The sequence below is a fragment of the Ornithodoros turicata genome, unplaced genomic scaffold (genome assembly GCF_037126465.1).
Source record: "Ornithodoros turicata isolate Travis unplaced genomic scaffold, ASM3712646v1 Chromosome21, whole genome shotgun sequence".
NCBI classification, from domain to species: domain Eukaryota; kingdom Metazoa; phylum Arthropoda; class Arachnida; order Ixodida; family Argasidae; genus Ornithodoros; species Ornithodoros turicata.
The window spans coordinates 948,193-961,105 of NW_026999337.1; the positions used below are offsets into that span (position 1 = coordinate 948,193).

General features: G+C 48.1%; 1 protein-coding gene across 2 annotated transcripts in view; it reads right to left on the reverse strand.

The window, feature by feature from the left end:
• Positions 1 to 12,913, reverse strand: part of LOC135373116 (membrane frizzled-related protein-like) — a 608,751-nt gene that overhangs the window by 170,826 nt on the left and 425,012 nt on the right. For both annotated transcript variants that reach the window (XM_064606387.1, XM_064606386.1), the window contains one exon: positions 11,300 to 11,428. In XM_064606387.1, the coding sequence (XP_064462457.1) occupies positions 11,300 to 11,302 (3 nt within the window). In that variant the 5' untranslated portion in view covers positions 11,303 to 11,428. The remainder of the gene's footprint in view (positions 1 to 11,299; positions 11,429 to 12,913) is intronic.

Sequence of the window (12,913 nt, forward strand, 5' to 3'; positions counted from 1 at the left end):
ACCTCCCTGCATGTTCATTGTATCTTGAAACGCGTAAGTGCAAGAAATAAATCTTGGACTTGAATAAACTTGATGTTGTATAAACTTGACATAAAATGTTGAATAATATAATGAATGATATAAAATACTGAATAAACTTGAACTGGTATATTCTCTCTACTCATCATCAGTGATCTCATTACAAAGGCATATCGTGTTAGACTTTTTTGTTTGCCTTTCACAGACTGGGTACACGAGGGCCAAAATGACAAAATCACAACTGTTTCAAGCGCCAAATAGTCCTGTTGCAACTTGAAGACCATATGTGGAGCTGCATTTTTTGGAGCATGCTCCACATAACAAGCATGACAAAGTCAGCACTGGATAGCAGGACCCCGTCCCCAAGCAGCTTTTCTCACGCTGCAGTTGTATTCAACAAAAGCATGTGAGTGCTGGAGAAGGACATTCAGTTTGGCACAACCGCGCCTGCAAATAATCAGAACAAATAAAGGAAGAAGCAAACAAACATAGAAGGGCTGTACTTCAAAAAGAGATAAGTCCTGTGTCTCAAGGAGGTGTTACCACTTTCTAAGTAACTTAATTGATTAAGCTTACATCACTACCTAATGTCCTAACGAGTGTGATCTAATTGCGTGAAGTAATTATTTGGGCTGCTTCGGTGTGTCCATATTTGCGAGGCAAAGCACCGCTGTCGTTTACTAAAAGACTCTTTCTAAGGCGATGCTTGATATAAATCATACTAAACGCATACACGGCTAAAACAACGGCTGTGATTCTAAAGAACGATCTCTTTCTGCCATGCGAGTATATCTTTTCCCGGACCATTCTTTATGGAACAATTTTTGTTCAGAACGCAGTACGGGATATTATATAGATGGTTGTTGTTAACCTCAAGTCGTTTCTTATTGAAATATTGGCTGGGAAACGTACTGTAGTACAATCCCCAGCGCTGCACTGCGGTGACGATCTAGTTTCGGAATGCAAAACATAACGTAATTAAGAATCGAACGGCGGGACACCTGTGAAACACTGTTAGGATACATCAGTATACTGGCACCTTACAAAATTGTGTGATGACAAACAACGATCAATCCTAGCAGCGCAATAAATACTCACAATCTCCGTTGCCTCCCATTGTTTTCTATGAGCACACACAGCACTTTAGGGCCCACCAACATGGCGGCCCGAAGGCACGCCTCTCCCCCACGAGCCCCTCTCCCATGCGCTATCCAGCCTTTATACATAGAGATCAGTGGTCAGGAAGCGAGCACCTTCCTCTTCCTCGTCAAAGGGGGTTCCCTCTCCACTACGATAGCTTTGTGAATCGCGCTTAGGACGCCATCCCGGCATCGAATGTGATGCGAATGATGTGATGTGATGGGTGTGAATCCGACCCCCGGGGCCCTATTCCGAGCCGCTGTCGAGCGGCAGCGACGGTGTCGATAGAGGAGTATCGGTAGAAGACGATAACGAGCACCGGGAACGACACCTGCCACTTTTGGCATTCCCATGTAGCTATTAACGACAGTGCGCTTGGTTTGTTGACTGTCGTTAGAGGTTAAGACGTCTGGGAACGAGACGTCGAACTCTGAGCCAATAGTGTAGCAGAAGGAGAATCACGCGGAATGTCTTATTTTGGAAGCAGACGACGACGACGACGCGTTGACGATGGAGAGGTCTCGCGCTTCTCGCTCAGCGCACGAATAATATGAAATTGTGTTGCTGTTCGTGACAGAGCACCGTGGTTTAGTCACGGACATTTTGCTGACGACCTACACGCAATTAGAATCAGTGGGCATATTAAATTCCCAGAGAAGGAGCTGTCAGGACAGTTAACAAGTGAAGAAATGTAAGCTTTAGGCAGACCTATATGTATTGTTTGATATGTATGATAGCGGAGAATTGTGTCTGTGGCAAAGTGGTTTCAATAAAGACGTTTCATCTTATACAAACCCGTTGTCGCCCGATCTAAACACCGGCGCCAACCGTGATTGTGTTTAGCCATGCGAAGTAACTTGCAGCCGTCTTGAGAGCTCTCGCTCCGCTTAACGACAGTATCATCCACCATATCGACAGGGTGGAGGCTGTCGTTACCGTGAGCGGCACCGTCGCTCACGGGCGACACGTTTGGAGCGCAGAGAATACCAAATTCTCTTCGACAGCGTTACGTTGCGTCACATACCACGTGTTCTCGCTCCCGAACGACACGTTCGCGCTACCGACATAGATCGGAATAGGAATGGCGCGCGCGGTTTCGGTTTAGCCATTTCCGGTTCTCGTTGGTTTCCAGAGCAGCATGACAGTTAACTGTGTGTATTCATGTTTAGATTATTGTTGCCTTCGGAAATAGATTTGTTAGGATTTATTTTTTTAAATATAGGATTATCGCTGGCACAGCATACAAACGCCGCTCAACACGTCAGAGGCGATAAACATGTTCATCCGTGTCTCTGGAAAGCAAAGGGTTGACAGTGTCGCAGACGATCTCACAGATATGATTCAGACATCACAACGTTTGCCTTGTGATACCCATAGCACGACTCCATTCACGAACCCAAAAGGGTTTACAGGGCTTGCCTCGCTTTCTTCGTTGTACTTCGTTCCGTCCATCGGCCTATTTCGCCGTTTGTTATCCCACGTGACTGCACAGGGTTGTTGAGCAACAGAGCAGCTCCGCTGTGGATAGGGGCAGAAATTCGTCCACTGACACTGTCCATGACCAACGGATGGCTGCGCCCGGGCGCTCACACTCGGGGATAGGAGGATCCCATTGACGGCGTGCCAAGTCCGTTTGCTGGAGTCCTCCTATAGACCACTTTCTGTTTACAAACATGTGGCGTCCCGAGAAGACCGGTTCGAGGTTATATTTTGCTCTGGTTGGCAAGAAGCGGGAAAAACGCGTCTGCTGATAGGCCGAAAAGGCTGATAAGGTTGATAGCTGCTCACCAGCATGCTTTGCGCGGCGGCGAAACGTAATCGATGACGTAGGAGTGCAAGTGGTCTATATTAATTCTGTGAGTTCTGCGGCTTCCTTGGCCAGCTCGGCTCGGCGGCCCAGCGCCCGACAGATGGCACCAGGAAAGGGCAAGATGGCAGATATCACGGTTTTAGGAAAATATTCGTCTGTATATGCGGAGTTAAGCATCGGATAGCGTGCGTGCGCCGTGTGTCCCAAATTTCGCGCCGCGGTGAGTCACGGAAGCAGCGCTCTTCGTGCGAAGATGGTGCGATGGGACGTTGAATATCACGTGAGGTGCGGTGATGCAGGTGATGGGAGTGGGAAGCACAAGACACCAGGCCTTTCGCCAGGATGGCTCCGCCGAGGAAGGTTCTCAGTGCAGAACAGATTTCTGCAAGAAAAGCGCAGAATGCAGAAAGGCGAAGAGCTCCCCGTGCCCATATGAGCGAAGAAGCCAAGGCTCGACTTGGAGAGACGCAACGAGCATATTGGAACGGAAAAGAAGAAAGCGCAAGTCTGAGCAATTTGAAGAAGAATCTGTGAAGTTTGTTCTCGTTGAGCGGTGGCAGCGTGCGGATACCCGTTTCGAGCGTGCGTTCATTAACAACTACTTTGGAGACATTTGCAGCGTGTTCGACAGGCTTTGGCTCGAGAACTACGTCCGGCTGGGGAACAGAGTTCGAGTTGCAATGCATTCCTAAGAGAAGATTTCGAAATATTAACGTATTATATGTTGGGAACTCTCAAACACAGCTGAAGAACCGTGCTAAAGTCTTCCCACAATCCGTAGTGATACAGCTGTCGCTGTATTTCAGCTGCCAGTACCAAAGGTTGCACAGCTACTCGGATTTTTTTTTTTACTTCCATAAATGTATCCCCACCCTTGTGTCTGAGGAAAACAACACGGTCGGGAAACACACAAGTGGATGACACGGGGCTCAAATCCCGTCCTTGTCGTTTTTCTCGGACCAAGGAAGTGCTACCTCTTGTACACCAGTATGCTGGCACCCTTGCGGATTGTTCTACGCTAAACGCTGGTTCGCCGCTCATGTTGGGCTCGACGAATCAGAAACACTTTCCAAACATTTTGGGTGGTGTCGTAAGATCATTTATGTGGGGTGGACGCTAGCGAGTGTGTACCAGGTTCGTTCAAAAAGTTCTAAGCCTCACCCAGAAAAAATGAGCAATAGGTGAACATTTTTGTTGTTGTAACACGCTACCACTTGTTATAAAACTAGGAAAACGAATACAGATTTCTGTGTGTACAATTTGTGCGCAGGTGACGCCCATACAAAGGTGAAGGGTAGTGCGATAAATCTAAAAATGAACAAAACAGAGACCCGAGCAGTCATAAAGTATTTGGAAAAGGAAGGTATGACGGCCAAGGATATCCATGAGGACATGGTACAGACACTCGCTGAGGACTCCCCTTCGATGCAGCTGTGAAGAAGTGGGCTCCCGAATTCAAGAGGGGCAGGGTGATCACAGAAGATGACCCTCGGTCAGGCCGTCCAAAAACCTGAACCGCTGATGATCAAGTTGATGCCATTCATCGTATGGTTTCGGATGACAGGCGTATTACTGTGCAGCGATAACTAGGTCGATAGGCATTAGTTCTGATTCAGTTCACACTGTTTTAACTGAGATCTTGGGGTTGAGCAAACTGTCTGCAAGATGGGTTCAAAAATGCTGACGCCAGAGCAGAAGCTGTAAAGGGTTGACATTTCCAGGAGATTTTTGAGTGGCTTCCAAACTGAACCTGGGAATCTCCTCCGCAGATTAGTAACTCAAGATGAAACCTGGGTTCATCACTTTGAACCTGAATCAAAGATTCAAAGCAAACTGTTGGAACACCCTGGTTCTCCACCACCGAAGAAGTTGAAGCGGGCAGCATCTGTTGACAAGGCATGACATCTGTTTTTGGAGGGATTCTGAAGGCATAATTATGATAGACTACCAGGAAAAAGGAAAAACTATTAACCAACAGTACTATGCATCAGAATTAACACATCTGAAGGAAGCAATCAAGCCAAAACGCAGAAGGAAGCTGAAGGCAGGTGTGCTGTTGCTCCAGGTCAACTCGCCCGTTCATCTGCTCAGGTTGCAGTAGCTGAAGCCGCCAACTGTGGCTTTGAATTGCTATCCCCTTACTCACCAGACTTAGCTTCATCAGACTTTTACCTGTTTCCTAAACTCAAATCCAACCTGCGTGGTCGCCATTTTGGAAACAATAATGCGGTCATAAGTGCTGTGGAGGAGTTTTTGGAGGACAGGACGCCACCTTTTTCCAGAGCATCGTTGGACCAAGTGCACTGATGTCAAGGGGGACTATCAGGAAAAAACTGTCTTGTTTCTGCAACTCCTTCTGGGTGAGGCTTAGAACTTTTTGAACGAGCCTCGTAGAGCAGGGATCGGAATCGTTATCTTCTTTTCTTTTTCCGGTTCTCTTCAGGTTCAGGCGGTTCGCTTCGGGTTCAGCTCCGCTGCAGCGCAAAATATCGGTTCGAGCCTGTTCAGTAAAGTGAATTTTGGACGACTGCCATGGGTTAAAAGCTAGCACATCCTTCCGATTTTCAAACTACACAAATATACTTTCGTTGCTGTTGTTGCCGACACTGCTCTGGTTCGCAGCAACAGTGCGTGTTACAGATCTGCATTTCAGGTGCAACGTTACGGTAGCATATTGTACTCTCTATGTTCACTCATCGTATACAACCTGTTACATCCTGCTCAAGGACTGGCCGTAATTTTCAAAGTCCAAAATGAAACACAACTGAACTGCAATAGCTGCGAGGAGGAAATAACTCGAGCACTTGTGTTGCAGTTTGTTTTACTCAGTTTCGGTTTCCAATTTGTTTGGCAGCGCGGCTCCCAATCCGCTGTGTAAGTCGTACTTCCGATCTCTCACAACGCACATTACGTCTGAACCGTTTCGCGAACCGGTAACCGCCTAAATTTATATCGGTTCAGTACGGGTTTTTCAGTTTCAGTTCCGATCACTGGTGTAGAGTGCTGGGATCATTCCTTCGCTAACGCCATCGTTGTTTATACGTCAGCTGCATGTTTGTTCTGTTATTCATCGCCCGAGGTGATATGTAAGCGAGAAGCGTATCTACAGACATATGAATTTTTGTTACAGCTCAGATTGTCTAAGTTAGAGTCACTAAATCAGCTTCAGAGTATCGACACTGAGGCAAAAGGTTGTTTCCGTTTGACCTCTAGCCCTCACCTCTACTTTGGCAGCAGAAATTGCTGAAGATGAAATTCCGCAGTGGAAGAAGACAACACTTGGAAGAGCGCTTCGTGGATGCCGCTGGAGGTCAAACTGAAACACTATGACAGCCTCAGCTCGCCCTTTTGCCCGCCTGCCCGATCTTACTTGTGCCTGGTACCCGGGTTCGAATTCCGGTGCCGGCTGTGCTGTCTGAGGTTTTTCCTGGGTTTTCCTCAGACGCTTTCAGATATATGTCGACACAGTTCCCTTAGAAGTCGGCCCAGGACGCATATTCCCCGTCAGTCGTGACGTTGCCCACCTCTGTGACAACGGCGAGCCCCTTCACCATGACGACCACCACCCTTGTGCCTCCGGGTCGCTACTCTGAAGCGATTTAGTGACTCTAGTCTTAGCCACACAGAAAACACGCATTGAGGTTCCTTTTCCAATTGTGATCGCATTTTTATAGAAGATCCACAAGTCGCTGTTGTCCTATGCTCAGACACGAGGTATTGACGAACATAACAGGGGTAGGTAGGCTAGCTGGTATTGACTTGATCTTAACATTGTTAACGCACTTCTCGTGCCTCAAACTCAAGGCATCACGAGTTATTGGCCCGTGTTACAAGGTACGTGTCCTAGCGTGTATAGCCCTCGAACTAAAAACAAACAAACAAAAAACTAAAAATCGGCGACCACGATAAAGGCCACGGTGGTCAGCTCGTAGAAAAATTTTCTCCACCTGAACGCTCTTTATCACGCTGTGAAACATCAGCACTCAGCGCTTCACGTCCCTCGCGGAAAACGGCATCTCTAAGCATTTTGTGTCGCGCAACCAAACTGCTGGCGTCCGCTACTATGTAATGAGCAGGACGACACGTTAATAACTGATCCACTGCCTAATATTAAGCTTCTGGATTAAACTCCTGCTGAGTTTCAATAATTAATGAACACAAATTGAGTGACTTCTGGAAACCTGAGTTGATCCTTCCTACGCAGAACAAGAAACAATCCGGAGAAAACTGGACATTTTGTGGGTGAGAAAGAATGAGTTCTAGCACAGCATCCCCGTAGCGAAATGCGTCCAATGCTAAAGGACATACTCAGCCAAATTGCTCGGCGGCCGATGGGCTAGATGATGCGCTCAGTTTCATAACACGGGGGAGCACGAGCGCTGAGACTGACCGAAAACTAGTTACGTAATATTATTCTTGTGGTTGTGTATCTAATACTCCAAAGGCACTGTCGCACACAATCTGTCGCACAGAAACTGTTCTGTTACACTGATAAAACTTTGCAGGTTGGATGGCACGTGAGATCAGGAGAGAATTTGAAGACGGAATGCAGTCGAAAGACACAGGTGACCGTGGAATTGGTTGGATCTCTGAGAGGCGAGTTTTCTGATGTTACTTGTTTCTCTGTCCCGTATAGAGAAACTCATAAATAGGGAGTGTCTTTTTCGGGTTAAACCCTATTCCGCCCGGTTATTCCCCCCCGAAGTGACCTCCGACCAATTCAGGTTAAACCCGATTTCCCCCGAATTCCAGTCACTATGAAATCCTCAAGTGACGTTTCCACTGAAGACGAACCAAGGTCGCCATGTGTAACACATGTATGATTTGGTCACTTACGTTCCTAGCAATACATCCATGTGTGTCAACACTGTCTATGCCTTCGGGCATTACCGCTGGAATGTCACGATCCCGAAAAAAATAAATAATAATAAATAAATAAAAGAGAGATTAGGAAAGGTCTTTATAGACAATGGGAGAAACAAAAACATCCGATAACACCCGAAGGCACAATTATCGCTCGATTTCTCCACGAATTACATATTTAAAAATAGCGTCCGATTTTTACCCCCTGAGAAAGGCATTTAACACGAAAAAGTCATTCCCTACTCATAAACGATCACTTGGTCGTTCGTTCAGCGGGATTGGAGATACAGGTAATTCGTTAGCGCGTTACTTGAGCTTTATGTTGTGGCGGCATTGCCAGCGCCATCACATCAAGGCGCGAATAATAAATAGCCTTGCCTCGCTCAGCCCGAGCTCTCGCTCTGACCTGGCAATTCCACCGCCATGTTGTTGTCTGGTCTCGTTAGTCTTCAGTAGCACTGCAGTGGTGACCCGAACAATACCTTGGACAATACCTGACGGACCTGGACATGGCAGTCGTCAATTCCTCCGGCTTCTCGGAACTGCCCGCTCCGCCTGTTTCGCAGGTCAGCTTCGAAAGCTCCGCCCACGCCTTGTCTCAGCAGGTTCGACACCTTACCCAGCTGGTCGCAAACCTTTTATGCCGACCAAGATCATGAACTTCCTGCCGCGCTGACCATCGCGCAGACTCCCCATCGGTTCCTGCGCGTTCCTGCTCCCGAACCTCCAGCAGACTGTCACTACCACCACCGGGTATTTGATACCCTCCACGCACTATCGCACCCAGGCATACGCGCAACGCAGAAGTTAATCAGTGCGCGCTACGTGTGGCCCGGCATGCAAGCCGAGATCAAGCACTGGACACGTAGCTGCCAGCAGTGCCAGAGAGCTAAGATACAGCGACACACTTTTGCTCCCGTGCACCCCTTCCTTCCACCTGACACCCACTTCGAAAAGGTCCACTTGGACATCGTGGGCCCCCTCCCGCTTTCTCAAGGTCACCGCTATCTACTCACGGTGGTAGACCGTTTCACGCGGTGGCCTGAGGCGGCCCCCATGCCTGATATCTCCGCCTCAACTGTCGCCGCTACCTTCACGAGCATGTGGGTTGCTCGCTTCGGAGTGCCCTCCACTATCACTACTGACCGTGGGCGGCAGTTTGAGTCGTGTTTATTCAGCGCCCTCACCACCTTACTGGGATCTCAACGCATTCGGACCACTTCCTACCATCCGGCGTCAAACGGCATGGTGGAACGATTCCATCGACAACTCAAAGCCGCCCTCAAGGCACACCCCAACCCCACCTCTTGGACGGAAGTTCTTCCTGTCGTCCTGCTCGGCCTCCGTTCAGTCTTCAAGCCGGACTTAGGGTGCACCGTAGCAGAGCTCGTCTACGGGACAACTCTGCGACGACCTGGAGAATTCCTCGTGTCCCCCAAGGCTACTTCCCCGCCAGATCCAGCAAACTACGTTTCCCGGCTCAAAGCCATATTTGACCAGCTTCGCCCAGCACCCCCTCGTCAGCCATCTTCCTCCAGGCTTTACGTGCACGACGACCTGGAGACGTGCACACACGTTTTCGTACGCGTCGACGCTGTCCGAAAGCCACTACAGCCCCCTTATACTGGTCCCTATCAAGTAGTCAGCCGCACTTCCAAATTCTTCTCCCTCATCATCAACGGCAAGCAAGAGCAAGTCTCCATCGACCGATTAAAGCCTGCATACATGGAGGCTCCTGCTGCTGACCTCACGGCTGCTCTGGTCTCCACCCCTCACTCCGTTTACCAGCCTGCCGTTCCCCATTCAGCAAAGTCCGTCCACTGGGCCCCTGTCCTGGTGACGCACCGCTCTTGCGTTTCACCAACGCGCTAAGGGGGGGAGCAGCTGTAGCGACCCCGCCAGGCACAGCGTCATCTGCGCACAGCGTCATCTGCGCACCCCGATCTTCGTCGGCCTCTGCGCACGCTCACCGCTCGCTGCGCTCTTGCAATTAAACAGTTCTCGTTCCACCCTGTGGCGGCATTGCCAGCGCCATCACATCAAGGCGCGAATAATAAATAGCCTTGCCTCGCTCAGCCCGAGCTCTCGCTCTGACCTGGCAATTCCACCGCCATGTTGTTGTCTGGTCTCGTTAGTCTTCAGTAGCACTACAATGTCATCTACGCACACAGATGTGAACACTGCTTCATTGCTTGCCGTGAGACTATGTCTATGCTTTGAGAGAAATGTGTCAAAAGATTGCTTTTTCGTTTCTTTGTTGCTCCGACGGTTCGACGTTTGGCGAGAGGGGAAATGGGTAGAGGAGAGCGAAAAAAGGCAACCGGCATTTCTGGAAGCTCTCTAAAATAAGAAGGTAATCCGTACCTCTTGACGGGTTTGTGGTACCCTCGAAATCAGGGGCTACATTGTTGCAATTTTACCAGAGGGTGCCACATCTACAGAGAACATACTTGGTGCGCGTTATCTCTCGTTCTGGGACCAGTCTCCGTGACCCTGGCCGCGTCAGGCTCGTTTAGGAAAACCAGATACCACTGAAGATACCACTTGAAATTTACATAAAGCCGATGCAGGCCACGTCCGTCGGCGGCGCCAACGGTCTTACATAGTGATGTCATTACCACATGGCATCACAATGAGGAGCTTGGTCCTCTGAGAGCCCGTAAAGCCGAGAGGTACATATACTCAAATAATGCATGAGCACTCAGGACTAGGATCGCCGTCCACAATGTTTTCTTCTTACTCTAAGGATTGGACTTCGGAATTCGTTAATAAGAGGAAGACATAAAAAGGCTAAGTAAAGGCTAGTTATATAGGTACTTTGGTATATGTCGTCCATTACGTCACACGCGCTGCGTTCTGCTAACATCACCAGAAAAAATGCGCTTGAGCGACGTGACGTAACAATAAAGAGTCTTCCAATCCCCAATCACGACGTTGTTTTCAGCGGCCGCAGGGCCATGGAAAGCCACTTTGTAGCCACAGAATAACCTGTATTTCGAACTCCTGTGCCCCGATTGGCTGACATCTTTGCTGGTTGCTGCGATGTGCGAAGGAGTGAGAGGGGGCATTCAGCAAGCTTTCTATATCTTATTGGTGTTGGTGCTGCACGAACGAGAGCTGAGAAAAAATCATTCGATGTCATAGGAGAGCGATCGTCGGCCATTCCTAGTTATTCTCGTAACTATGCGACCTGCACACTGGCGGAGACGCCTTCTGTTGTGTTACTCGTGGATAAATTAACGTATTCGGTGTGCCCATTTTCTACGCGTCTATCGCACGCTTTGTCGCAACCCGTACGAGACTTTAATTTTCTAATTTACATTTTCTGCCACATAAAAGCATCAAAGCTGGCAACGCGGAGGTAGCTCCCTTGCCGGGAAAAACTTTTTGCGCTTATTTTACAACAACGTAATCGCTCCACAAGAAAGCACACTACACAGGTGGATAGAAATGTATGAGATGTGTTACCATGCATTGCACGTCACCAGAGAGAGCTCCCTGAACGTCCCTCCCCTGGAAGAGGCCCTGGGTCGCATGCCATCTAGTTTTGCACCGTTCGTCCTTTTTGCCTGGTCTCACGTATTTGCTTCGCCTCCGCTGTAAAATAACGAAACACAATACTGTCAGTAATTATTCAAATACCTGCAACATTGTCTCTGTACGTGACATTTGGTGGAGGCAATATGATCTCTTCAACGTCACTGTTGGGAATACGATAATTATGTGCTTCTCATTAGACGGACATGCAGTCTGGTTTTGAGATTAGAATATCATTCCAGTGTTAGTTGCTTGGAGATGCTACGCACAAAATGCCTTTCAACTGAACGTCATTCATTTGGATAAAGGAAGCAGTTGTTGACGTCAGCTTTGGGTGCTACGAGGTCGTAAATGTACTACTGCAACTCTGTGGACGTCATGAGGGTCTGCCATCGAGATAAACGTGATGCGGGAGACTGTGCTGCCTGATATAACTTGATGCGTCAAGAAATCCCAAGCAGCACAATGTACTGGAAGTCAAGTGTTCCAATACCGACGATTTGCACAGACGCGCTCACGAAATGTCTGTTGATCTCAGGAAGCGTAACTATCCCCGCAATCTAATTGAAAATACTTTCGCCAAATCATGCTCGCTGGACAGAGAGGCACTTCTTTCCAGCCAACCTAACGAGGAACACAGAAACATTACTTTCGTGACCACCTACAAGAAAGCCCTTCGTAACACGAAAACTATTTTTCAGCGCCATCTTAACATTCTACACAGTGACGAAAAATTGAAAGAACTATTTCCTTCTGTCCCCATTGTCACATTCCGCAGGTCAAGGAATATCCGGAATATCCTTACTTCTTCGCGTTTGCGCCGTACTACAACACCTGGTTCGTTTCCCTGCAATGGCATACGCTGCCAAATTTGTAATCTTCTTTCTACCTGCACCTCGGTCTCCAGTACCATAAAAAACTACGCCTTTCAAATTAAACAATCATTGCACTGTAACTCTTTTAACATTCGTTATCTAATAACGTGTATGAAATGCAATGTTCAGTACATTGGTGAAACCTCCAATACCATGCGTCAGAGGTTTTACGGTAATAAATCCGACATTGTCAATAGTCGCCCCATTCCCGTTGCTATACATTTTAATCTTCCCGAGCACGACATGGATACACACCTGTCTATTGGAATTCTGGAATCTGGCTATACCACCGATTGCAAACGCAAAAATCGCGATGTGATGTGATGTGATGTGAATAAAGAAAAAAATGGGGATGTAAGTTTCGACGAAGTCAAACTGGCTACCCCAGTACACTTAATACAGAAAGTTCAATCTGATGATGAGATGATGAAAACGCAAAAGGATGATGTCCAGAGACGAACAGAGATGATAATTGAGTTCAACATGTAGGTCAAAAGTTCAAGAGCTGCGCCCAAGTTAGAGTAAAGTGGCGGAATCACCGGGGGCACACACAGGACACATCACACATTCACCGTGTCATAGGATGTCCATAAGCCCGGTTGCATGCAAAAAGTCTTCAAGTGCCCTTAGCGCCTTGTCGGACGAAGGAGGACCTAATAGTTTCGTGATG